At 35.4% G+C, this 27969-nt stretch overlaps 1 protein-coding gene across 1 annotated transcript; it reads right to left on the reverse strand.

The window, feature by feature from the left end:
- Nucleotides 1–63: 63 nt before the first annotated feature.
- Nucleotides 64–27969, reverse strand: LOC145685412 (transmembrane protease serine 11B-like protein). Its single transcript, XM_081757805.1, has 6 exons — nt 27780–27969; nt 21855–22056; nt 19072–19286; nt 10990–11198; nt 5907–5964; nt 64–245 (listed from the first exon to the last, which is right to left on the reverse strand). The coding sequence occupies exons 1-6, from the start codon at nt 27967–27969 to the stop codon at nt 118–120; spliced, it is 1002 nt and encodes a 333-aa protein (XP_081613931.1). The 3' UTR covers nt 64–117.

Below are 27969 nucleotides of genomic sequence, written 5' to 3' on the forward strand. Positions count from 1 at the left end.
TAGTTAACATATTTCAATTTATTTCTCAAAAATATCAACAATCTAATTGAGTCACGTGTCAAATACTGTCAGTATCTATGATACACACACTGCACTGAAATATTCCATTATTCATGACTAAGATGAATAACATAGTCGTTCTCCGCTAGTTCTTTCTTGAAGCCACTTCAGGTAGCTGCCAACTCTAACATAAACTGTTGGTCTGTTTGCCATTCCGCACACACTAGATCCCCAAGATACAATACCTATAAGAAAAAGACATGGAGTGTAAATTTAATACGGTATATGTAAATCACACACACCATTGATGAGATAGTTATTAAAATGAGATAAATTTTCTTTAAGCCTCTGAATCGTATGAAATGTCTTGGAGAGAGAAAATAATTATTTACGAACAAAGATTGTAAAACGAAATCTTATCCATCAAAATCACCTAAATAAGACATGTTCCACAAGCATGAAATAAGTTTACCTGTCAGAAAAAAAACATGACAAGCATTTCAAAGGGAAGCATAAAATGTACTGACAACCTTAATCACGATACGAAAGTCCTTTATGAGTTAATAGTCCCTTCTAACCTTTTTCCCTTACGAAATACTTTACTGAATGTTGACAACGTAACGTAGAGGTGAACGTTAAAGTTTGTCCCCGTTTAATGCGTCATTTTAAGCACTAGGGTAGGGTTCGATAAAGTTCTTGAGGGAACCGAAGAACAGAGTGAACAGATAAAGCAGCCAATGCTCACCAACAAGGTATCACAATCCTGTTGGAGAGTAACCACTGAACACGTTGCAACACAGGAATTTTTTGTGACTTTTTGTTATAAACTTGAAAACTTATAATAGGTACAATCACCACTACAAGAATAACATATTATATATATATAGATATAGGTTTACATACAACATTACCGTACCCTATCTAAAAACACAAGCATTAAAAATGTGTAATATATACGTACAAAACAAATGACTCTACCCCTCTCTGAAACAGGCAAACTTTCGTGGAGCACTAAGCGATCCATTGATGATGGTGACAATGTTATAGAGCAAACCTGATCTCCAGCTAAAATAGGCAAGAATGAGGTTCAAACTATACCGTGACCCGGATAACTCCCGAACAAGGATCTTATAGAAAATATTTGGCACTTCTTACAACTAAAACTGTACGAACGGCTACACAAACTCAGAAACAAACCCCCTAATGAGCACCTTGATGAGATAGGAACACTGTACCTGCAAGTTTGGCAACGATTTATTGTTTCTCATTTTTACCCTGACATAACTAATTCGGAATTTAGTGAGAATTCGCACTCTTGAACGGTGAATATGGAAACTTCACAAGGAAGAAGATTCATGAAACATTTATCAAATCTTATCCAGTCTTTTCTGTCCAGAAATTTATAAGTAAGCTGCAGAATCCTAATATTTCTCTCTAAATATTGAGTTATATATTTATAAAGAAAATGGGGGACAATTTCAATCCAAACATGGGAACAGCATACTTCCTTGACTGTTTACGTAAATAAGTCAACAAATAAGCCCTTATAACAACCAGACAGATAGACAACTAGTTAACACTAATAGGAAAAACAAAACTGATAAAGCCAAACATCAGACGTTTTAATCCGCTCAAGATATATATATATATATATATATATATATATATATATATATATATATATATATATATATATATATATATATATATATATATATATATATATATATATATATATATGTCCTTCGGTAAAGTTAAGAAATACAAAAAAGAAATAACGTCTTATAGCACGTAACAAATAACACGTAAAACAAGTCAGAAATAATACAATTTTGAAATAGCGATAGACTGAGATAATATACATTAATAAGCACCATGATTCGTGCGAAAATATCCCTTATGTGAAATAATAATTTTCACCTTTCTTCAGAAGTTCATACGTAGATAATTCTACAATAAGAAATCCAGACCCTTGATTGTATTTCTTGTTCCATGGAAAATGCCGTTTTCTTCACCGGTGTGCATTGTTAAAACCTTCGATCGAAGTGAAGGTTTATGTACTTTTATACAAGCCTTCTATACTTCGAACGAATAATTGATACCTTTATGTACACATAAATGTTGATTATCTTTAAACGTACTGTACTTATTCTAATTAATCACATGATTTAAATCATAATGCATGTGACAGAGGTTATGGTGGCAGGAAGAAGGGCAAGGTAGCGAAAAACACAACACTTGATGAACAATATTAAAATACAAAAATCCCATGTGAAGACGAAGAGGTTAGAATGCGAGGTATGAAAGCTTCTCGGTTGCGACAAGTGATCTGCCAAATGATGATTATACTAATGATAGGATTTAATGATTTCGAAGAATTATCACCACATAAACAAAAACTTCTTAGTGAATTTTGTTCTATATAAAGACAACATATTTCATGTGATTATAAGTTGTCTTGACGTGGTATCTATCAACACATGACTTTCTACTTATTTCTCTGTAAACCATTTTTTTTTTCGAAGATTTTTCAACTAAAACTCCATACATCTTTTCCATACGAGTAGCTCGGCGATATTAGATATCACAGTCCAGAAACTCTATTAATAAAGTGACGTGTGAAAGAATTTGGAATTAGCCCACTATAAATAACCATGTCGAAAGAGATTTGTTAAATACAAATTACAAAATAATTGACAATTGTACCAACCCGCTAGAAACGGGAGAACACGAGACAATGCTTAGAAGTTCTCATCTAGTGAAAATTATATCTTGTCTCGAAAATATATCCTTATCTCGTCTTGTCTTGAATTTCCGGCTAGACGGAAATAATAAGAATTGAATTATGCCACTGGTTTACTCTAAAATGCTTACTTAGTTGGCATTTCTTTTATAGGGCTATTTAAGTGTCGCGGTCAGTTAGTCGGTTTATTTGGAGCTGCACGGATGCTACATGAGACATGATCAACAGCTTCACATGAAATCCGAACCACATGAGTTATCTGAGGGAAGCGAACGTGATTAGTATGCTAAGCATATAAGAACGAAGCAGCTAAGTGCTGACATCAAGTAAGTAACACACCAAGTGCATTAAGTGTTAAACGTTAGCGCAAAAGCTAGCGACACTACTTGCGACATAACGAGAGTAGTAACATCGAGCTTATTTCCATAAAACAATCTGATATTAGCATCTTCGTAGCAACTTGTGACTTGATAATTCTAACCTAAGGTGCTCATCAGCCACATCCCTATTTTTCTTTTTCAAAATAGTTCAGATGTGAAAGAATAATATATTATATTTGTTCACAAAATACTTCTCAGTAAACTAACCAGAGTTTGTGATATGGTTTTCGTCTTTGCTTCTGTGCCCTCTACATAATCGACATGAACACTTATTATTTCAAAATGGAAGACATACCGTTAACACAAACTATTCTAATAAGTGGTATTTTCTACCAAATGACAATATAGATAAATGTTAGGTATAATTTTACCATCGATATATTTCTAAAGTGTGGAAAAGTGGAATTGTTACTGATGAGCAACAAAACATCAAAATTTCACAAAACAAAATACATTATTGACCTCAAAGTTGAACAACTAAAGGACACAAAAATAATGCCTCGTCAAATGTTCGTTCAACGCTCATTTAGTCTCTTTACCAGTTGTTTGCGTTATAACTTTTGAGATTTCTTGCATGCTCACTAGAGTGTTGCAATTTTCAGCCAGTTTAGATTTCTCTTATGTATCATAATTCATATTATTTTCATCTCGCCCAGAAGTTCGAAGACGAGACAAGATAGGAACGTATTTCCGAGATAAGACATAATTTCCGCTAGATGAGACGAGAAATCCTTAAGTCTTGTTTTGTGTTCTCGCGTTTCTCACGTGTTCTCGCATTTGTACTAAACAAATCTCTCCCGACATGGTTATTTATATTAGGCTACTTTCAAATTCCTTCACAATTCTATTCATTAATATAATTTCTGGACTGAGATGTCTAATATCGCCGGGCTACTCGTATAGAAAAGATATATGGAGTTTTAGTTGAAAATTCTTCGGAAATAAAATTTAGTTTACCGAGAAATATACAGTCACGTAAAGATAGATGTCACGATAAGACAAATTATAATCATTATGGAATTTGTTGGTTATGTGTAGAACAAAATTCAGGAAGGAGTTGTTCTTTCTAGGATGATAATCCTTTGAAATCCTTAAATCCTATCATCATCATTATCATCATACATATTCTACCATTATTGGTAGATCTCTTGTCGCACCCGTGAAGTTTTCATGTATTCTAACTTCATCTTTACATGCGACTTTTGTGTTTTAATACCGTCCATTAACTGTTGTATCTTTCGTCACCTTCGTCTTTTCCTGCCAACATAACCTCATTCTCAAATTTAAATTTTGGCAATTTCTAACCGTTAAAGGGCACAAGTTGGATCATCCAGAGTCATAGAGAATAATTACGAATTATTATTTATTTTTTGACAATACCTGATTTTAAAGATAAGTCAATGCACTTCTCCCAGTTCCAAGGTACTCATGTTCAATGAAAGACAGTGGGACCTTGAATTGGTAATGTTACTTGTAACGGTTAGAGATTTAGATCTCTATTCCGTAGTCTTTATTGGTTTTTCGCGATTCTCGATAATTGAAAATTGTTTTCTACCCTGTAGCTACTGTTGGGAGGAAGTTGTTAATGTCTTGATGCTGAGCGGTTAGCGATCAGCGCCAACGGCATTTTATTAAATTACTCGTTCCTGGTTTGAAAACACGGGGTTGAACTGGGCATAATTGCTTCGAAACAGGATAGGTGCAATATCACCTAAATTGAAATTTAAAAAAAAAATCGAAGGAGATTTGTCGTTTTTAAGTACGAAATATTGATAGTGAAATGGAAATGTTCATGTTTATAAATTGTGAAGTTTTACACGAAAATCCTATTTCGTCTAATTCATGGTGAGAAAGCTACGGTCATATTTTGGATTTATATATTTATTTTGTGAAGTGTGTTTGGTTAATGATATCGACTCTATTCCATTACCTTGGTCCATTTTGATTGTGTTTCAACAAGTAGATTCAGCTATTTAATGAGGTTCAGTACGTGATATGTTCATGGAAGATCTTCTATTAAACAATATATACTGTATATTGGTAAGTCTTTTTGGTTATGTTTATAATTGATATTAATATTTGTGCTTATATAATTGAAAATTATTCTAAAGAGCTAAAAATTCTGTATTAGTCTGGAGAACATTCAGTTCCATACAGTTAATATTCAGAGGTGCCTTATTTGACTTTTGTATTCAGCTCTATTTTGCAGTTTATAAAGAATATATTACAAATCATCATCTTTTCTTTTTCGTGTATTTAAGTATAGTTAGACATTATTCATTACTTTTGCATTGGTATATAAGCTTCTATAGTAGCAAATTATTTAGTTTGAATCATGTAATAACTTTTTCGTACCTCAAAGAATCATAAAACTTCTCTAGTATTAGTTATTTTAGTCAGGTTCCCGTTTTAAGCAATTATCACAGTTGTATATTTTATTCTTTTTATTACCATTATTTTTCTACACTTAAAGGAACTGAAGCTAATAATCAAATCTGTGCAACTACATTTACATAATGTAGGTTATCTACTGTAAGAAATGTTACTGTATCGTATTGCTGATACTGGTAACGCTACTGAATAGTATGTAGGTAAAATGTTTTACTAAGGTTTTAAGTTCAAGGGGCCCAAATTAATATATATCAAATTTTTCTGTTGGACCCAACTTCGTATTTTCCTAAGAAGCTCAAATATTAATGCTTGCCCCTCCACGAAAGATTCCAAGTAATGGTGCTGGTACCGACAATACAATTAAATAAATGCAGATAAAAAGTCGCTATTACCTATTACTTCAGTATTTCCATTGTTCTTTTCATACAGAAGAGGCCCTCCAGCATCACCCTGAAATAAAACAAACCGCATATATCATTTTTGTTTCTTCCATTTTAGTACAGTATGCACATACAGGTGTTCTTAATTTTCTTAAGTTTTTGTCAGACTAAGTTTGCAATTTAAAATTGTACGGCAGAAATGTAAAAATTTAACTTTATATTTTTGTTTATTTACTTCTACGTATATTTTTATAAGTAACGCAAATTTAACTAACTAATTAACTCTAAGGTCTATGGAACCCGGAGGTTTAATGTCGCGTTTACAAAAGCTCTCCATTGACAGGTGTTGTTAGCCATCTGAACCCGTGGGGGCGAAAGCTGCTGCACTAGAATACCCATTTGCTAAAGGACGTACCCTATACATAAGTTACATGTAACTTTTTTTTTTTATTTTACCTTAGCTCCGGTGGTTGGGAGGAAAGTAAGTTGGTCAGTTCCAGGGGACTCCAGGATTTATGTCTTTAAGAAACACTGCACCTTAACAATTTAACGCTTGTACCGTTCTTGATTTATTTATAGAGGAGAAATTTGCAATAGAACAAAAAACAAGATCCATGCGAAGTGCACAAACTTCCTTTTACCCTTGAATTCGCATAAAATACTATTTATTTTCGATTCATCACTTAAATTGTTTCAACTTTGTAACGTTCAAAAACCAAACTATTGAAATGAAATATAATCTTTCAGTTTTACGTCCCACGATTCACGACTAAAGGAGTGTGATGATGTAAATAAAGGAAATGGTTGAATGAAGAAAGTGGAAGGAAACGGAAGAACCTTAGTGAAACCCACGCACGTGGTGTTTGCTCACTACAAAGCTTAGTAGGAGCAAGCTGGGACCAGAGCAGGGACCCCACGTACAAGAGGCGAACGCTCTACAAGTGAGCCATCTCAGCCCAATATAACCAAACTAGACATGCCGGTTAAACGATAAATTAAAAAAAGGAACAAACAAATGAAATTTTACGTAATACGTAGACATTTAGGTCTATGAAGAAATATTAAACAAAAGGGTTACTTGAACTTGGAAGTTGATATACCAAGCAGTGTCAAAGCCCACCACCCATATACACACATGCACATCATCATACACACACACACACACATACACATGCATTATGCATGCCTAGATCTGCACCCTCCGCTTATGAAATTTCTGGATTTGCCCCTGATTACGACTGATCTATTAGAGTTCCATCACATGGACAATAATTGCCTTGGTGTGAAAGCATTTTCGTTGCACGGCTACAACAGCCTTCTACCATGGTTAGAGGCATAGTTTTTTATTGTCTGGCCATCGTACAGACAGTAGATCCCCTTTGCATCGTTATTTACGGTTCATTTCAAGAATTACAGATCCTGACGATTTTCATGAGTGTTCGAGAGGTGTCGCTTCACAGATAGGCCTCCTCTTATTCGCTGAGATTACGAGAAATTTATCTTGACCATCTACTGACAAACTTGTGACTATGATAATGGAGAAGCACGGTTATTCGTTAGCCTTTACACATCCATGCCAATTGCATGTCGATCTACTTTCTTAATTTTTTACGGTATTCAGAAGAGACTCACAATGAGTGCACATAAACGTCCTAAGTGTGGTTTTATTTGCGGGCCAGTGTTTCTGTCTTTAAAACCAATTGAACCATCATTGTATATATTTCCACTACACCTTCTCATTCCACGGCATATACTACACGGCCGTTTGCCGCAGTGGTATACCCGTTTTTTCAGTGATGTATGAGGGGGCGCGGTGGCTCAGTGGTAGAGCGTTCACCTCTGGTGCTTGGGGTCCCGGGTTCGATCCCAGCCTCCGCCAAGTGAACTTTGTGGTGGACAAACACCGTGCTCGTGGGTTTTCTCGGGGTTCTCCCGTTTCCTCCCACTTTCTTCATTCCACCATTTCACTCATCTCTCATTATCACCGTCTCCTTTAGCCTAACCGGCATAACCGTGGGACGTAAAACTTAAAGATTTCATTTCATTTTTTCAGTGATGTATGAAGAGACAACTAATTACTACTCCTCAGTTCTATTCCCGACCGGAGTTCATTGTAGTCTAACATTAAACTATATAGATATAGTGATCGCATGCCCTGTAATTTTGAATGTTGGGTCAAATTAGTAATTCACTACATGAAATCACGCACTCTAGAGGATCAAGTGGGTCGTACAAATACTGCAGTAGGAAATGTTCCGACATGTTTTTTTCGAACGGTAGTTTATTTCATTTAGTAAAATACAGTATTTTAAAACTTGATAGTGGTTGTGGAATGTGCTGCTTTAGTTTCTCTATCACTTCCACCGCAGTTCTACGACGGTTTTGAGTGACAATCCGCTGTCATGCTCGGCGAAATCTGTCACTAAGAGTTTTCTGATACTAATCCTCTTCGCCAATTATCACCTTTGGACACTGAAGATTTCAACACACTCAACACAGTTGCTACTTTTGCCAGGCTCACATTGTATAACCGAGTGCCAACAATTTGCCCTCTTTGGAAATCAGAGAGGTCGAACACTTTACACTATCATGTTCTGCACATTACTTTGTACATTTCTATTCTACTGATTCTCACATAATATGAAGTTTGTCTTATCACACCACATTTAAAAGCTGGGTGCTTAAGTCTCCGCCTGACCGTTGCTAACTAAGACATCTAACGTGTTTCCAATTACTAATGTTTCTATCGAATTGATAAATATCTGTATATTCATTGCATAACATTTTGATAATAATGTAGCGAATGTTATGTTTTCAATTAATAGGTGTGATATGTGCTATACCTTTATCTATGATCAATTTTTTTCTCTTTAATAATTCTTTGATTTAAAATTGAGATAAATTTGAATTTTTAATTTTATTCACGACTAGCAGCGTTCACCCCGCTTCGCTGCGGTCACCCCGGAACGCAATAAACTTTGTTACTTAGATAATTTTTACTTTTTCGCTTTCAAGTGATATGATAAAAACCATAGAAGATTGCAGTAAATGTTAACATTATATCGCCTGTCATTTATGTTAACCCGCCCCGCTTCGCTGCGGTCACCCCGGAAGTTTTCGCTTTCAAGTGATATGATAAAAACCATAGTAGATTGCACTAAATGTTAACATTATATCGCCTGTCATTTATGTTAACCCGCCGAGTTACACGGTCATGCGGGTTGCATATAAATACGTTTATTTTTACCTATGATGAACTAACAAAGGATTTGTACGTTATGGACACTTGAATGGTCAATTATCTCAAGACACTGGTAATTAAAAATTAAAGTGATATGATAAAAACCATCTAGGGTCCAAATCCTAATAACCCCCCAAAAATAAAAGAAATTGGTTCAGCCGTATTAGCGTGATGAGGTAACAAAGGATTTGTGCGTTCTCTTTTATATATATAGAAAGTTAAATATTGAAATCTATCGATTAACCAAGAAGTGTTTTTTTTTTATATATATAGAGTGAAACTGCAATAGATTTCCAAAGTAAGAAATTAAACACTGGGACTGGAAGTAGCTCATCTACTGTTGGAATAGAGGAATAAGACGAAAGATTGAACCTGATCCTTGAACATTGAGCCCATATCAAAGAGCCATTTATCGATATATCACACTATTTCTGCTCTATAAAGAATCAAACAAATCAAAAGTAGTAGCTAATACCTTCCATTTCCGCTTACAATGGAGTACTAAAATCAGAGGTGCAATATATATTTTTATGGCGTACAGCTCAAGTTTAGGCACACCACTCGAAATAATTGTTAAAAAATTATAATTCTTCTACTAATTTCTTTTTTTATTGTTCTATGAAAAATTTACATTGAGTGATATGAATCACCCCACTTAGCATAATAAAATTCAAGAGGACCACTAGAAGTAATTGTTGATAAATTACGATTCTTTTATAATTTGAGTGTATATACACCGTCCGTATGTGTGGTATGAAACCTACAGTGCAAAAAACATAATCCAACTTGTGCTAGGTGTCCACTAAAAGCATAATGCTATCTGAGTCTCGTTAAATTTCTCACATTAAATTTCCATAATTTCGTCCTTATTGGTATACCTTATGTACTGTCCAAATATTAAATTTCTAGCTTACGTACTTTGGTCTGGGGGTTGACTCGTCAGTCAGTCCAGGAGCGAACCAAGTCAAAATTTTCATCCAGGCGTGACTTTTTGTCCCCCACATGTCCTAGCGTATATTTTACTTTTTATTACAGTGATTTTAATATTTTAAACCTATTTTTCAAAAAGAAAAATTAATAGTCAAATAGATATATAGGTATATTTAGTACTTAAATATAAAAGAAATTAAAAGTAAGTACTGTACTGTAATATGACTGTACTTACTAGCAAATGTTTGTACTGTATATACTGTTCTTCCTCCACTACCACTTTAAAAGAGTAACATAAAGGGGGTCTACTAAATTCAAGAACATTCACTGCCTGGAAAAGTTCACGAAGAAAATGGCCTACTATAAAGAATATCAACGTCCCTTCCACTCTTTCTTCTACATGACAGGTCTCCATTTGTCGATACAGCCCCCCCTCTAGTACAATGAAACTCTCTTCTTCCATGGTGGAATGGAAAAAGATTATGTAATTGATGCTGCTTACAAGGATATAAACCAAAAAAGTCAGTAGAAAACATGTTATAAAATTTACTCTTTGAGGCTCGTTTCGTCGCTCCTCTGAGTGTAGCGTCCCGGACAGTCGCCTGGGCTGCTCGTCCCTTGGTCCGCCCCTGAGTCAGTCAGGATATTATATGCTTTATATATAAAAATGTTAGCTTCTAAATTCACCATAGCGTAACTACTTATGTTTGAAAGACAAAGGTATTCGAGAGTGGAACACAGTCTGAAATTCTTAAGATTAGACAAGACAAAATGTCACTTGAAGTTTTCCTAATGAGATTTCTTTCTCTGGAAATGAGACTTCCCTAGTTTCTGACTCAGGCCACAGCGTTCCTGCTTAATAGACCAACTAATAATTGGAATTGAAACATAAACATTAATCGACGAATGAGTACATTAACCTACATGGCATGTGTCGTGTCTTCCATCCATGTATCCAGCACATATCATATCGTCCGTTACTTGATCATAATCTCTTCCCAACGTTCGACATTCTTGTGTTGATATCACAGGCACTTGAGCTTTAGTTAAAAGAGCAGAGAGACCAGCAGATGTGGACTCAGTGTTTCCCCAACCTGCTACTGTGACGTTGGAACCAGTGTAGTTCATGTCATCTGTGGAGAAGAAACAGAAACATTTCAAACATATATTCAATTATATTAGGTACTTGCTCTTCAAGAATCTTACAGCTTTCTTATTTACTTACTTGTGCGTTATTGGGTATAAAGAAGTGACGAAAAATATATTAAATAACCTAGGTCTCTTTCCTACAGTTAGCGAGAAGTATGCCAAGCTAACGACGTGGCTTTATCTTTAATATACTGTATATAATTCTAGTTTTAAATGGTTTATAGTCTCTTCCCTAAAATCAGCTAGAAGCAGTGACGACGTGAGGAGAAGGAAGGGGGCACACACCCTGGTGGCATTATCTGCCTCTCAACTGCTCCCTCCTCCAAGCATGTTGTGTTGTAAAGGTCAAGTAATATAAAACTATTTTCATATACAACAAATATTAGTTCCCCCCCCAAAAAAAATCATCTGCCCTTCCACTTGACCTACTATACGAAGAAATTAAAGCTGGCGTTGTCACCACTAGAAATATACCAAAGGAGAGGCTCACCTACGTAGGGGATCCACCAGGTCCGGACCCCCTGAAAAAATTCGTAACTTAACATCCACTTGTGCACTTTCTTAATTAAACTATATTTGTTTAGCAGAGAAATTTCTGACGTAGACTAAAGATTTAACCTTACTTATCATCTGTACTAACTTTGTTTCTTTTCTGATAAAAACATAGTTTTATCATTTTTCATCAGAATATAGGTATCAATACTTGAAATTATTTATCTTTTATTTTTAGTGTAGAATAACACCGTTCAATACTATATGAGTGTAGTTCCTTGTATTATTAGACGTCCTTCCAAACTTTGTGCCTCTCCTAAAAAAAAATTCTGGGTGAGGTCCTGTACCAAGGTGACGGTGTGGCTTCATTTTTAATGTATAAGTCAAATTCTAAATAGTTCATAGTATGTTACCTTAGTTTCCTAAAACTATGTGAAGCCAACTCTGTGGATTTCTATAACGGACAAATATATATTCAGTTTTATATATACGTACAAAGTTACCAGTGTTTCTGTGTAGGTGATATACCAACATGATTCCTTCTCTATTCCTCTGTGGCCACAGAATACTCACTTTAGAACCATCACTTTAGAATATTACAAAGCAATGCTAATTAATACTCTTGCTGTGACATGTACCACTAGCGAAAACGTCGATTGTGTTTATACGAGTCAAGTGTACATGCCACCTGGAGTACACGCGCTTGTTAGTTTTCTAACCCTCGTAACCTGTCAACTGATAGGATTTCTATAAAGTTTAGAGTAGAATAAGGAGTGGCTTTTCCTTGAAACATACAAAAGTGAGTTGTCTTGCAGCATTTCTACAATCTAAGCAACAATTGCGTTTGTACGCCATGATCGACCCTAACTACAAGGTCAAAGTAACCCAAGACGTAGTGTGGCAAACGGGCTATTTAACACGGAGACCGCCACTCCGTCAATATCTTCACTCAGTTTTTAATGGCAGTGACGATGAGTGCTCAACAACCACTGATACGTTAACTAATGTTGTGTAAGTTCGAACTCGGGTATAATGTTGCGGCAGCAACCCAAACTATTTCTCAAGCGAAAGTGGAAGTTGCAACAAACCACTGCACGGCAACTTGTTGGTTCCAGAAATTTCGTACAGGTTGTAAAAATGTTGAAAGGCAGCCAATTTCCTCCAACTGTTTCTGGGTAACAGATTCTGAGGTCATACGATACGCCATTGAGGGAAACCCACCCATCAGCACAGATGATTGTGAAACTAATTCGTCACGTCCAGTCCACTGTAGTACATCACCTTCATGAACTCAGGAAGATTTTCAGGAGCTGCCGCATGAGTTTACCCTAGCTCAGACTCTGAAGGAAGTGAATGTGTATCGAAAAATGCTGGCAAGCTACGCGATACGTTTCCAAAAACGGATTATAAAACGTAGATTTCTTTTCGCGGTTCGAATGTGTAAAAGCAGTGGTTGAGCAAGTGTTAACTTGCAGAACTGGTCAGCGAACAGTTCTGATCATAATGTCATGCTCTATTTGTGGGGAACTAGGATGGGGTAATTCACCTCGACTTTGTTTGTAACGGTTGTACTTTCAATACCGACCTCTATTCCAAACAGTTGGAGAGAATGTATGCTGTGCTTTGCCAAAAATATTCGAAATCTCACTCTGCTACAACAGGATAATGCAGAACCAGACTCGGTTCTAGAAAGGGAAGAGAAAATTCAGAAACTTGATGGCATCGAGCTGATAACACATCCGACATAATTATAGTCCTGAGCGTATCCCCTTTGGAATACTACCTGTTTCGGTCTATGGCGATTTCCTGAAATTCGATGCTTCATCAACCAACAGAAGGTGAAAACAGCAGAGACTGACTTGTTTCCCTCTAAGGACAAGAGGTGGTATCATATTTTACTTTACTATGTATCTTCACTGCATGTAGACATTATGACATGAAATACACATACTTCATAATCATCTTTTTAAAAAATAAATTAGCACACACACACGCAGCACACGCACAGATTTGACACTGTTCTGCGAACACAGAAGCCGAATATAGTTTGTTTTGTTTGTCAACCAAATTATCTTTTAACCACACTACTTCCAATTCCCAGAACGCAAGTCTTTATAGTCGACTAGGTAAGTAAATTAGTGAAAATTATTTACTTAAGGAAACAGCAGTGTAAGTGCCATGGTGTGGGCTGAGTTAAATCTGTAGTGAGAATTGGGTACAAGTTACGTTTGAAAAAAAATAATCTTGTGTCTGGATGTGTGTTTATATGTTTGTCCGCTACACACATGCACATTGTTCCTTTGTATAAATATACTTCTACGTAATTGTCTCCGTAAATGGAAGGAGTCAGTTGTGTGTCCAATACCCAAAACCAACTCACCTAGCAACATCGCACAGTTCCGACCAATTTCTATCTTATCTGCGTTTGCCAAGGTGTATGAATATATACTGCATAAGCGAATAATGGATCATGTTAAACCTGCATTATCTGTCAGTCAGCATGGATTTCTGAAGGGCAGATCTACTGTATCAAATCTAGCACTAATAGCAGACTACATTTCGAAGGAACTTGACAAGCAAGGACAAGTAGATGTCATATATACTGATTTTTCTAAAGCATTTGACGTCATTGACCATGACATTCTCTTAAACAAACTGGCATCCTTTAACTTCTCGAAATCAACTCTGGAATATTTTGCTTCCTACCTTCAAAATCGTAAACAAACTGTATTGTATCGTAATCATAAATCTCAAATCTTTCATGCAACATCTGGAGTCCCTCAAGGCTCGAATCTGGGACCTCTACTTTTCATTTTGGCGGTAAATGATCTTCCTGAGTGCTTTCAGTTTTCTAAAAATCTACTCTTTGCTGATGACCTTAAAATATTCAACAGAATTGAAACAATTCAGGACTATTTAGAACTTCAGAGTGACTTACAAAATCTTGAAATTTGGTGTAAAAACAATAAATTTAAGTTAAATGTTCGTAAATGCAGTTATTTAACATTCACTAGAAAAGAAAAATATATTCAATATAATTATTCAATATTAGGGGGAAAACTAAAAAAGCTTGATTTTATAAGGGATTTGGGAGTTATTTTTGACTCAAAATTAACCTTTATTCAACATATTGAAACTATTTGCAAAGAAGCCTACAAAAATCTTGGATATATTTATCGAGTCAGTAAAGATTTTCAAAATGATCAAACTTTAATTGTGCTGTATTATGCATACGTCAGGTCAAAATTAGAATATTGTAGTAATATATGGAACCCCAATATACAGAAATACTCATTCTTGATTGAGCGTACTGAAAATAAGTTTTTAAGGCTTCTTACCCTTAAGAAAACAAAATTCTATCCAAAATTTGAAAGCTACATTAACCTTGTTGAAAATTTTAATTTTGAAACATTAGAAGTCAGGAGAAGAAATATTGATTTATTGTTTTTACACAAACTCTTTCATGGCAAAATAGACTGTCCTGATCTTAACGAAAAAATATGTATCCAAGTACCATCTATTAAATTGCACACTGCTTCGAAAAATACATTTTTTTGTATGACAGCGAAAACAAACGTTTTAAGCAGATCTCCTATATGGAGAGTTAGTGCAACCTACAACAGGTTAGTTAAAGAAAATTTCAACCTGGATGTACTGGCAATGGATGTAAGTAGTTTTAAGAAGTCTATTAATTTTGTAAGACAAATGTAATTATGACCAATAGCTTTATTAACCTGTATAATCTGTATAACGATATACTATGTAACACTGTAATTAGGCCTGTGCCTGTTGTGTTATATGTCAATAAATCAATCAATAGAAAGGAGACTCTAGGGTATTTAGAATAAGAATCCACACAGTTGGTTTAGCATAGTTATAAGTAGAAGAGAAATCGTAGATTATTTAGATTCTCTTCGTTATTTCTGTATTCCCAGAAAAAGCCTGGTACTTCAGCTAGTTCCCTTCTGGATCTAAAGGTCAGAAATGTGATGATAGTTCCAGATCAGTAGTCTCGAATAGAAAGGTAATGGAGCTAATAAAAACTAAAAATATATGAACCGATTAAAAAGTCTAAAGGCAAAAAATTAATAAAAGCACTAAAAACCGACAATAATAATAATAATAATAATAATAATAATAATAATAATAATAAAGAGCTTGAAAACAGAAAACAATGTATTACATTTATTTTTTAAAATGATTAAAGTCATGCTAAGCCCAACGAATTATTATCTGATATAAAATTATTTCAATGGTAATTTTGTGAGTGTAATATGTTTGGTTTCGCAGGAATCAAAAATAATCTAGATAATAGTAATAAATTATTTCCTGCTTTCAACCTTTTTATATTATTATTATCGTCTGCTTTTTAGCGTTTTTATTATTTGTTTTTGTTTTTAGTGCCTTTTTTAGTAGTTGGATCAGATTTTTCTTAAAAAGTTTTTAGTTTTTGCTTTTTAGCATGTTTTTGAAGTTGGCTACTTTTCATTTAAAACTTTTATTTTCTGCATTTTAATGAGTTTTCAAAATCAGTTACTATACTTCTAGCTTATGTATTATTTTATGCATAACCAATAGTTTAATTAAACACCTAATCTAAAGATAGAACAAATTTTCTATAGAATTGGTCTCACTGTGGAAAACGCGTGAAGAAATGCTTAATAAAATTAGTTATAAAATTATTGAAATATTCATTTTGTTTAACAACCTTCTTTGAGAATAGCAAATATATTAGAGAAAACCGCGACAAAATATCACATAGTCTAAAATGTAGTTAGCCTTCTCTGCATGACATGGGATTACTGTCCAAATCGCAGGGTGTATTAGTCCCAGGCCAGCGGGTCTGGCCAAACATCAGTTAACAACAGATAATTGAAGCCAGAAGATATGCGAAGAGTTGGTATTCCTATAATCAAGTGTAATGTATTGCACCATGAAGATGAAAGAACGTTCCGCAAAACTGCGCTTCATTTTACAATTTTATTTCGATAAAGATGCAAATTATCTAAAACAATGTCAACTTATTGTTACTGTGAAGTAATACATACTCCTTTCAGTCAGAGATAAATTCGCTTTGACTCATTTACTTACAATCTACTAAAAGAAATGAATGTTCTTCAATGATTAATTTCCTTTCTTCCTCACTAACTACATGCAAGTGTTCATATAGTTCTTGAGTATATTTGATGCATGTTAGCTGTATGTTTACTTTGGCTATTTTCTATATCTATTTTTAGTTTTTGTTTTCTCAATTTTTAGTCCACGCTTCCTGTTTGAAGTGCCTAAATATCCCTAACCTGCTTAAAAAAAAGAAAAAACGTAAATATCCGTAGTCATGATTGCCCTTTGGTAGAAGGCTTATATCTTTAATGTGCCAAAAATTGGAAATTTGATCCCAGACCTTGAGTTCGTAGTGGATGATATTGAGAGACGGAGAAAGATTCAAATGCTGGAAGAGACGGATACATTCACATATTCTAGGTTAAAATTGAACGAACAAATTATCGGACAGCATCCACATTCTGCGGAAAATTGTGACATTGTGAAGTAGAAGAATTAAACTTTCTCAGTCGAACATATATTAGAAGTTCGAGAAATAAGTTTTTAGTTTTACCTTCCATGCTTATTGTTTACATACTAATGCAGACGGATGTTTAATAGAAGTCAATGATTCTGAAATTAAAATTTTATACTTTGCCACCAAGAATCAAACTCAGGACCTCGCGTACTAAGGCCACACGTGCTAGTCACTAGACCAACAAGGAGTGCTTGTAGAAGCTCGAGACTAACGTGTAAATGTGGTTTTCCGTAGATTGCAATGTTGGCTTTAGGTTCTTCTAACTCCTATAACCTTTTATTAGATTTCGTATTTTTACTAACCTAGATTAGTATTTACATATATATATATATATATATATATATATATATATATATATATATATATATATATATATATATATATATATATATATATATATATATATATACCATATCTATATCTACAGTCCCGATTGTTAAGTGAGACCTTGTAGTAGCCCTACTTCAGACGCTGAATATTCTCGCCTACCATGCACCTTAAACATTGTTTTTCCAACACATTGCAAAGCCCGTTTAAATATTTATAATAAATAACAATTCCTAATAGAAATAACAGTATATTTCCAATTTCCATGCCTCAAAAATGTTGGAATTCTTGAGATACGCTAAACGAACATGGGTTCTAAAGTAACAGGCTTCGTGGATGAGTGGTTAACGTTATTCCTTCGTGGCCGACAGGTTCTTAGTTCGAAACCTGTGTTTTTTTTAATTTCTCATTTTATAAATGTTAAGACCTTTATCTCCCCTGCGCGATCACCTGATGCTTCATATTAGAATAAGATGATATGCAGCATTTGTTTCTCCAATTCTAACCTTGCATATGTGAGTGTATCTCTCTCTATCCCCGTATTTGAATCGCTCTCTCTCTCAGTATCCTTCTGTGCTCCTATGCCGTTGCTTCTATGTTCTTCAACATGTACTGTATATTCACAAAAGAACTACTTACTTTAGAAATGGAACTTTACCAATGTATGTAAAATGTAATGAAATCTTGTGTAAAATGTGACAGTTATCTTTTCAACCCAATAAATATCAACGCTTTCTTGAGACTGGTCACAATCATTACACTCACTATATCCCAATATTATTCTGTGCAGTATTGTCTGTTTTACTATTGCAAATTTACCTTTAGAAGTTATGAAATTTCCCAGTTAAATGCAGAACTTCCCGCCAACAAAAATATATATTTCTTCTGGCCTTAACACATAGCAATGACGAATGTATGCGAATCATAATGCAATAACATCATCTGACGATTTCCCCATTTGTTGTAGAAACTATAATCTCATCCTATGAGAAGAACAAGAGGTAGCAGCTCGAATAAATTTTCTGTTTATACGCACACAGTCAATTCACAGCAAAAGTAAAAGGTATTCATTTCTTTTTGTTTCTTTTGTTTCCTTTTGTGCGATCCTTAAAGAATTTCTCCCTTTTATTAGTCATCGACACTCAACTAGTAGTAACAATCTACTCTTTGCCAATCACTTTTGGTCAGTGTTTAGCAATTATTTAATTAACTCTGATATATCAGACAAAAGAAAGTATACGATTATCATTATTGTAAATTTTCATGAGGTGTATTGGTTTTTAGTACAAGTTTGTATTTGTTCCTTTTTTTTTAAAATAATCTGAAAATCTGGGATTCCTATTCACATAAGATAGATGGTTACATCTTCCTAGATGGAATCAAAATCCTTCAGACTTCAGATAAGATGAGTGTGTATATGTGTATGAGGAAAACAAGGAGTGAAACAAAAGGGAACTTACTTGATAGCGGAAGGCATGCTCTTCTGAGTGTTGGTGCTAATTCTAGAGGCTGATCCCATTCGACCAGGGCAATATCATTCTGTCCAGGGACGAATGAAGTATCGTCGTAAGTTATAATCTTTGTCACATTTCTCTGCACTGGGTGCGAGAAAAAAGAATTCTTGTTTGGAACTGACGTTATGTTGAAAATAACTTGTAAATCTTCTGGTTTACTCCTGAAATAGTTACAACAGAATTTAACAAACCTCTCAAATGCCTGTAAAAAATAATAAGAAAATCCACAATATCCATTTTGATATACATTAAAATGTATTATAGCAAATCATTTTCATAAGGTGTATACGGTTTGCAGATGATATGGCACTTGTTGCAGAATTTGAGGAGAAAATCAACGTGAAAACTTGAGGAACGGCTGTGAAGAATATGGGATGAAAGCGACGGTGATTTGAATGAAGAAGTCGGTACCAAACATAGAAGTAGGAGGGAAGAAAATAGAATAAGTGACTAGTTTTCAATACCTGCGTAGCGTTATTAGTGATGATATGAAATGCGAATGTGAAATAAAAGCAAGAATAGGAATGGCGAAAGATGTCTTTAGGAAGAAGAAAATACTATTTTGTGAGAACCAGAAGGCGGTGAACCGTTGGAGAAGAACCAGCTCCATGTCCCAAGAATATTATTTTGCCGATTCACCGCCGCAGATACTTTTGAGTGGTGGCATAAAGCTGAAGAAGAACATTATCTCAGAGACGTATCAGAGAGAGGATTCGACGCCCCTAGCAGTCCAACAGGATTGAGTTCCAGTTGTTGGCTAATACCAGAACATCCTGGTTCCACCAGGGCAAACCTTTCATCGTTCCAGATGATCAGAATGACGCCAGTCTCATTGGAATTATCAGGCTAGTGCTCCTCCTTTATTTCTTAATTAAATCCTTTCTTTTTCTCACCAATTTTCCACAACTACTCATTTTTCAAAATTAGAAACATTTGAATTTTATTTAAATTCCACCACAAGTTTACAGTTAAGTACCGTGTTATACATTAGTTTCATTCCCATTTGGTTGCATTCATTTAATAAGTATTCTGAGCTACAACTGATGGAACAGCACCGGCACAGTAGTAAACGTCTCTTGTCAAAATACTTCCTAACTTGAAATTCTCGACCTCTTCAGGTTCTCTTTGTTCTGCTCTGACCAGTAAGGGCACATTTCCTTGGGATACGACTTTCGAGTTGATTTCCATTCCATATAGTTTCCCCGTGCAAACTATTTTGTCAATTATCCCCTGTAGTCCATCTTCGGTTCTAGGTATAATAACCGTATCATCTGCATACCTAATCTTGTTAAAGATCTACCCTCCAATCTTGAAATCCCCAATTCCCATTAATGCTTTATTAAACATTACTATAGATGTTGAATAATTGTGGCGACATACCACATCCTTGTCTGACTCCTACTCCGATCTCCACACTAGTGGTTTCTCCTTCATTCAAGAGCAACTTCACACGTTGTTCTATGTACAAGTTTCGAATGAGTCGTCGGTCTCTCCAGTTGACTCTGATTTCTTTAAGTATTTTCAAAAGTTTAGTACAATTGACCCAGTCGAAAACTTTTTTGACAGTCGCTGAACCACAAACATAGCCCTTCCTTCACATCAAGAACTCGTTCTGATGTAATTCTCATCAACTCAATAGCATCTCTGGTGCCTTTTCCATTCCGGAACTGGTCTTCTTCTAACATATCTTCTATCTTACTTTCCGACCGCCTGTTCAGCATGTGTGCAATGATCTTTCCAGTGTGTGAAATAAGGCTAATGGTTCTGTGTTCGCTGCACTTCTTTGTTTGCTTTTTCTTAGGCAGTACAATCATTGTAAAATCAAGAAAATCCTTTGGCCATTCTCCACTCAGGTAGATCTTGTTAATAAGTTAAATCAGTACCTGCATTGCTTGTCTCCTAATCCCTTGAGCAAATCTACTTGTATGTCGTCGTCTCCAGTGGCCTTTCTCCTTCGCATGCCTTTTTATTGCTTGTATTACTTCAATTTTCAATATACTGGGTCCTTTTTCTTCATCATCCACCCCTTCCTCTGCTTAGATCGCAATATATCGCAATTCTTCCGATCATACAGATCTTTTATGTATCTCTCCCAAATTCTAAGGATTCCTTCACAGTCAGTGACCACATGACCTGTATTCCGATTCCAAACGTTCGTATACTTTTGTTAGCTTTTCCTCCTAATTCTTGTGCTTTCTGATACATCAGATCATATACGCCGCGCTGTTGAAGTTCCATTATTTCTTCACATATCTGTTCTATGTACTTTTCTTTGCTTTTGTCCGTCTCTTTTCTCAATTTATTATTCAGCATTCTGTCTTCTCGGTGGTCTTTCCATCCTGCCAATGTTTTGTGGAGTGTGTCTAGTAGAATCTGTTAACTTTTCCTCAACTATTTTCTACATTGCCGGCCATATCGCTTATTGCACAGAATTTTTCTTCAGTCTCTTCTTTCGCATCGCTGTCGATATTCCTTCGTCGCTCTAAGTTGCATTTTCTCCTGCCATTTTTCTTGATCGGCTCTGATCAGCTTTGCACTTCTGCCACTAGGAGACTGTGGCCGGAACCAATGTCCGGTCCTGGTAGTGTCTTCACATCTCGTACACTATTCCTTAAACATTGCTTCACAAGAATGTAATCGATTTGGTAGAGTTTCTTATCTCCTGGACTTTTCCATGTGTACAGCTTTTTTTCCTAAACCACGTGTTCATCACCACCAGATCATGTTGCCTGCAGAAACGGATAAGCATTTGAACCCGTTGCTTTCTTCTACTTAGTCGAAATGGTCCCACTGCCTTATTTGCAGCTCCTTCTCGTACTACGCTGTTGAAGTCTCCCTTTACTATGGTGTTGACATTACCTCTTCCTTCCTGATGCAAAATGTCACTAATCTCATCATACATTACTTCTACTTCATTGTCGTCATGGTCGGCTGTTGGCATATACATTTGTATTATCACAATAACCACTGGCTTTACACTTACACAAACATTAATCGGTTACTGTAGCATTCCACTTTGGTTACACTTCATGCTACTTCGTTCTTCATTGCTATCGTGACACCATTCTTGGTCTTAACACCATCCGAATAGAATGTTGTGTAATTTCCCGATACTATCTCAAGATACTATCTTTTCCCAGCCATCTCACTTCACTCAAACCCACTATGTCCGTTTTAAATTTTCCATTTTTATTTTTAAATTATCAAGTTCACTCGCACGTCATAGAGTTCGTACCTTCCAGGTATCCGTGCTGAATGAAAGTTATTATTTTCTCCTCTGATGATTCTTCCCGGAGCAGTCCCCACCCGGAGATCCGGATCTTTTTAACCTCAGGAACAACCATCATATTTATTTATGCTCCTCCTTCATCCTTCCTGGGAAAAAGATAATGTTGTAGTATTCTCATTTCCTTTCCCTCATCCAGCCTCCGAGGAGGCCGTTGGCACTTGATAGAGGTTAACTCCTTATCCCGAGAGTCGGTCGGTCCCCACCTGCGTTAGCTGCAACAAACGTTGCCCTCTTTCTCCCGCGAGGAGGTGTAGGTCAGGATTTTTCCTTTGTTTAGGATGAGACCCGACAGCTTGCCTCAAACCTCTCAAGTAGTTATAGAAAGCATATACGTGGCTTCAACGATACCGCATACGGAGGTAGATTAGTGATAAGCGCAAGAGTCTTGGTCTTGCAATTTGTGAAAGAGTCTTACAAGCAAGACCAAGACCAGGAATTCTGATGCAAGACCAAGATCAAGATCTTGCACAATTACTGGCGCAGTGATAGAGTTCACCTGTGGTGCATGGGGTGCATGGATGGATCCCAGCTTGCGTTGTGTGAGCTTTTCCGGTAGGCAAAAACCGTGTGCGGGGGCTTTCTCGGGGTTTTCCTGTTCCCTCCAACTTTCTTCATTCCACCATTTCATTAATTTTTTATCACCACCCTCTCCCTTATCTTCGGTGCATAATAGTGAGAAGTTAAACTAGATATTTCATTTCACTTCAATAATTATAAGTCGTGTTCTTCCAAAACTAAAGAGAAATGTAATTCTATCCATCACGACTCTGGAACTCACTAAAGACATAATAAACACTTCTGGCCAGAGTATGTACACTTGTTTATTCAAAACTAAATTAAAGTGCAACGGTTTCGACAACTTAACGTTGTCTTCATCAGACGCTAACTGCTGATGTTAGATTCATCAGACATCAGCAATTAGTGTCTGATGAAGACAACGTTAAGTTGTCGAAACCGTTACATTGTAATTTAGTTTTGAATAAACAACTCTATATACTCCGGTCAGAAGTGTTTATTATGTTTTTAGATATGTAATATTAAAAATCTGTAATTCCGTACAACATAGGTGCCGACTACATGGGTATGGCCTTGGCTCCGAGGCTCAAGCATCCGTTGGAAATATTTAATGTGTGCTTATAAAATTAATATCGAAATAACATTTTCATGACATTGTCAAAAACTTACTGCATGTGACTTCAAGCTTGATTTCATGGCCGGGTACGTATACGTTGAATAATTCTTTATCAATAATAATTAAATTTACACAAACGACATAGGCAGTTGAGTCGTTTTCAGTTTTCACTCAAATTATTCTAAAGTATTAAGAGCTTTGATTACAATCATTATTATTTTAATTTTCTCTCTCTCTCTCTCTTTGGCCAATATTGCTAAACATATCATCATCATTATCATCATAGCTATTCTGCCAGTATTTTCAACTCAGTTTCTGCTACTGAGAAGCTTCGAGGTACTGTGGTCCTCAGCTAGTCTCTTCGTCTTGATGCAGCAATTTTTTTTTTTTGTTTTAATACCTTCTTTCAGCTAATTTCCTTCGTCCCTTCCCTCTCTTTCTTTCCACCATACCCTGTATCACGTAACTCATAAACAGTTCCTCCTTAGTCAATGTCCCAATCAGTTCCTCTTCCTCCTCTTAACTACATGTAAAATTCTTCTTTTCTCCCCTACTGCTACTATTTCTAACACCTTATTCGTTTTCCGTCCAACCCAGATAATTCTCTTCTTTTTCTCCATGCCTGCATTTCGAAAGCCTCCAATTTCTTCATCGCCTTTGCGTAATGTTCATGTTTCTGCCCCATGGAGTACATATTGGAATCAGTAAAACAAAATCTCAGTGTTTAATTGGAAGTTTGTTCAATACAAAGATTAGCTAATCGTAGTTGAAAAGAAAAAATCTGACGCTTTTGGAGTGTAAAAATAATTTTGCAATTCATGGTATTTTAGTAGTCGTCTCGATTTTCTTTTATGCATCTAAGGGTTAGCCTTCCCAGTTTGGGAACCAGTGAAGTATTGGATCTGTTAAAAGAAAATATAAAAAGATTAAGAAACGTTGTTATTTATCTTATAAATAGTGAGTTGTGGGCTGTTTACCGTTGAAAAAATAAAGATAATTGCCTATGTTGTACGAAACTTACACGAAAATAAACTACATTACATTTAGAAACATACATTCTATTTCCGTTACTATTGGCGCATTGTAGAATTTATTATACCTTATATTCAGAGTAAAATTTATCTATGAAAAGCTTAAGATTTCTTAAAAGCAACACTTGCAAAACTCTTGCAAGCAAGACCGAGACCAAGACCAAGGGATCCAGTACAAGACCAAGACCAAGACTGGATGTGCAAGACCAAGACCACCCGGGTCTTGGTCTTGGTCTTGCATTTGCTCATCACTAACGTAAACCAAAAGATCTCTCTCCATCTTTTGATTTTCGTATCCACAATCCGCAATAATCTTCTGCAGATCTTGTGTTTTATTCTCTGTTTTGCAGAGATAAAGTAATGAGTTGTGACAGGCAGAAGTAATAATAATGATATCTGCATACAAGTTTTCAAAGCGTACACATATTTCTATAATTTACATTTCTTTATTTCTAAACAAAACCTATGCCAGACGAACTGGTCGACTACGTCTTATATACTCTGAAATGTTTTTTATTATTTTTTTATTTTTATTTTTTATTTTTTTATTTTTTATTTTTTTTATTTTTATTTATTTTATTTATTTTTTTGTCTTTTCAACTAGTCTTACCACTGCAGAGTTAACACTCGGAGTTAGATATCTTTTTTTTTTTTCAAGTGAAACATCACAGACGTCAAGGCATGGTTGATATGATAAAACGGGATAGACGTAATGACACGATTTGAATAATACGACACCTAATATAATGCAACCTAAAATACTCATGTTTTCGTGAAGAAAACGAAGAAGAGGGATCCCTAAATCATATTACATTTACGTGCATTAATAAAATTTTCTTCAAATTTCGAGGCTTTCTTAATTATCAAAAGAACTTCAGAATTATTTATTTACCGATTCATATAGCACCACATAATAAACCAAAGGACGCTAATTTATAAAGAAATAAGCATTATGTAGTATTATATATATATATATATATATATATATATATAGAGAGAGAGAGAGAGAGAGAGAGAGAGAGAGAGAGAGAGAGAGAGAGAATGAATGAAAGTGTAGAGGGGGCAATAGTACACGCGGGGCAAGAATACTATTCCCTAAACAGAGGGGAATATATTTGCGTATGGCAATAATACGTCACGTGGATTTTGATGCTAATGGTGTCTAGATCCTAAACAAGTTTGAGTGTGCTACGGAAAACTATAAGCTATCTAGGTAAGTATTTATGTTTTCCTAACAGTTTGATATAATATTGGGACATAAGTACTTAAGGTATAACTTATACATTTTTTTAAGATTTCAAAATACTGCAAAGCATTACTTTGTAACATATCCGTTGTTTCACAGGTTAAAGTAAATTGGCTTTCTTCCAACAGTTGGCAGTGCAACATCACAGGAAAGTCCATTGTGTAGTTAGGGGGTAAGGGTACGCAGATACCAATGGGGCAAGGAAACAATTGAATACTCTTGCTCCTTCTCTTCTATCAAAAATTCCAATTTGATTTAAATCTAACAATCAAATAAGAATGTGGATTATGTTGTAATAGACAATGACCGAAAACGTTACGAATACTGGTTCCCATATGTAGCCTATAACGTTAAGAATTCTGAAGAATCCTGATAATTTCTTATGTACGAGTGACAAATTGTTATTCTAAATACCACTCCTTACATAGCAAGATCTAAGGTGGTGTTTGAGTTTTCGAAACAGACAGTTAAATCTGCAGTTATTGAATAACAGCCACGCGTGTTTATTTTATTCAGGTTTCAGAAATGCTACATTTTGCCCTCTTTTATCTTAAATGTCAATAGTCATCAGTAATAAAATTCAATTTGTCCAATGTTTGGTATGAGATCTTATAAACATATATGAAGCTTCCCTAACCCAATATTTGACAATACGTAGCTTCATGAAGGGTAAACCGAGAACTTTTTCAAGTTACCCTAGTAGTTGACAAACATTCTTTACTACAAGAAACTGGTGAAATAAGCTGGGTGGAAAATATAATTTTTATAAATGGTCTAAATATTATCTGATTTTTTTTGTATCCTATGCATTATCATTACTGATATGATATGAGGAAAATTAAGAATTTTTCTTTCCTTTGTTTGTTTGTTTGTTTTCAGGGAGAAACTCCAGCTTCTTCGAGCGCGATAAAGCCAGTATTTACCGAAAAAATGGAGAACGAATTAGTAAAATATATCACATTATTGGATCATTCTTCTATGGCTCAACTTTAAAAGATTTAAGAAGAATAGCATACGATATCTACAATATATACGAAATTGACATAAATACTGTTTCTCATAAAGTACCAAAAGTGGTTTGACTAAAAATCAGTTGTGAATAAAATTGTATCTAGTGATTGTGGAGTTACTATCACAACTGCTTTCTGCGTGAGTGCATCTGGTTCCTTTATTCCACCTGCGTTGATATTTCTCACAAAACGAATGAAACAAGAGTTACTCGATAGATCGCTTCCGGGTTCTGTGGGAATGATATCTGATTCTGGTTTAATCAACTCCCAACTTTTCGTAGAATGGCTGCATTATTTACAGACCGGCCATTAAAAAGGTATTGTTTCTTGTTGACAATCAGTCCTCTCATATTTCAATCGACGTGATTGATTTCTGCAGGTGAAATGGGATTCAGATATTAAGTTTACCACCCCAGATCAGCCATAATTTGCAACCATTAGATCGCTCATTGTTTGCCCGATGAAATCCTGGTATTCAACAGTCTGAGAATAAATGAATAAAGAACCATCCATCCCGTTCAATTACACAATTCCAAGTTGCGAGTTTGTTCGCTGAGTCTTACTACAAAGCTGCAACCATTGGCATTGCATATCCGGTTTCAAGATTGTAGAATTGTCCAACTGAATCCAGATGTGTTCACTGACGAAGATTTTCTTCCTTCTACTGTGGATATCGTAGATTTAAATGTAGAAGCCAGCTATGAAGATGAAAGCATTCCTGAAGTAACGAATCAAGCAGAAGACCTAAATAGAGCCCAAAATCTTTCATTGTAGGATTTACTGGAAGTAAACAGGAGCCCATGCGGCGCATCCATATCAAACACTCCTTTGTCAGTTGATTGTTCTCCTTTATGTGTTACCAAACCTTCATCCAATAACGGTGGGTCCTCACTTACTAGAAGCAAGCAGGAGCTCATACGGGCTGTCTACATCAAACACTCTCTACCGGTTGCTCGTTCATCTGTCACCAAATATTCAACCAGTAAAGCTGGATCTTCACTGGAGGTAAGTAGGAGCTCCTGCGGACCATTCACATCATGCATTCCTCTGATAGTTGTCAGTTCTCTTCCGTCTGCCACCAAGCTCTCCACCTGTAAATCTTGATCTTTCTCGAGATCAATCATAGATTCTGACAT

This window comes from Thermobia domestica, chromosome 5 (assembly GCF_964235325.1).
Source record: "Thermobia domestica chromosome 5, izTheDome1.hap1.1, whole genome shotgun sequence".
Lineage (NCBI taxonomy): Eukaryota > Metazoa > Arthropoda > Insecta > Zygentoma > Lepismatidae > Thermobia > Thermobia domestica.

Bases quoted from the DNA above. Each gene is read 5' to 3' on its own strand.
- LOC145685412 (XM_081757805.1), bottom strand. From the start codon at position 27,969: ATGTCAGAATCTATGATTGATCTCGAGAAAGATCAAGATTTACAGGTG. The intron at 19,287-21,854 runs GCAACATGATCT...TAACTATTTCAG, and splicing joins ATGCTTATCCGTTTCTGCAG to GAGTAAACCAGAAGATTTAC. The intron at 246-5,906 runs GTAATAGCGACT...TTTTTCTTATAG, and splicing joins TGGAAATACTGAAGTAATAG to GTATTGTATCTTGGGGATCT.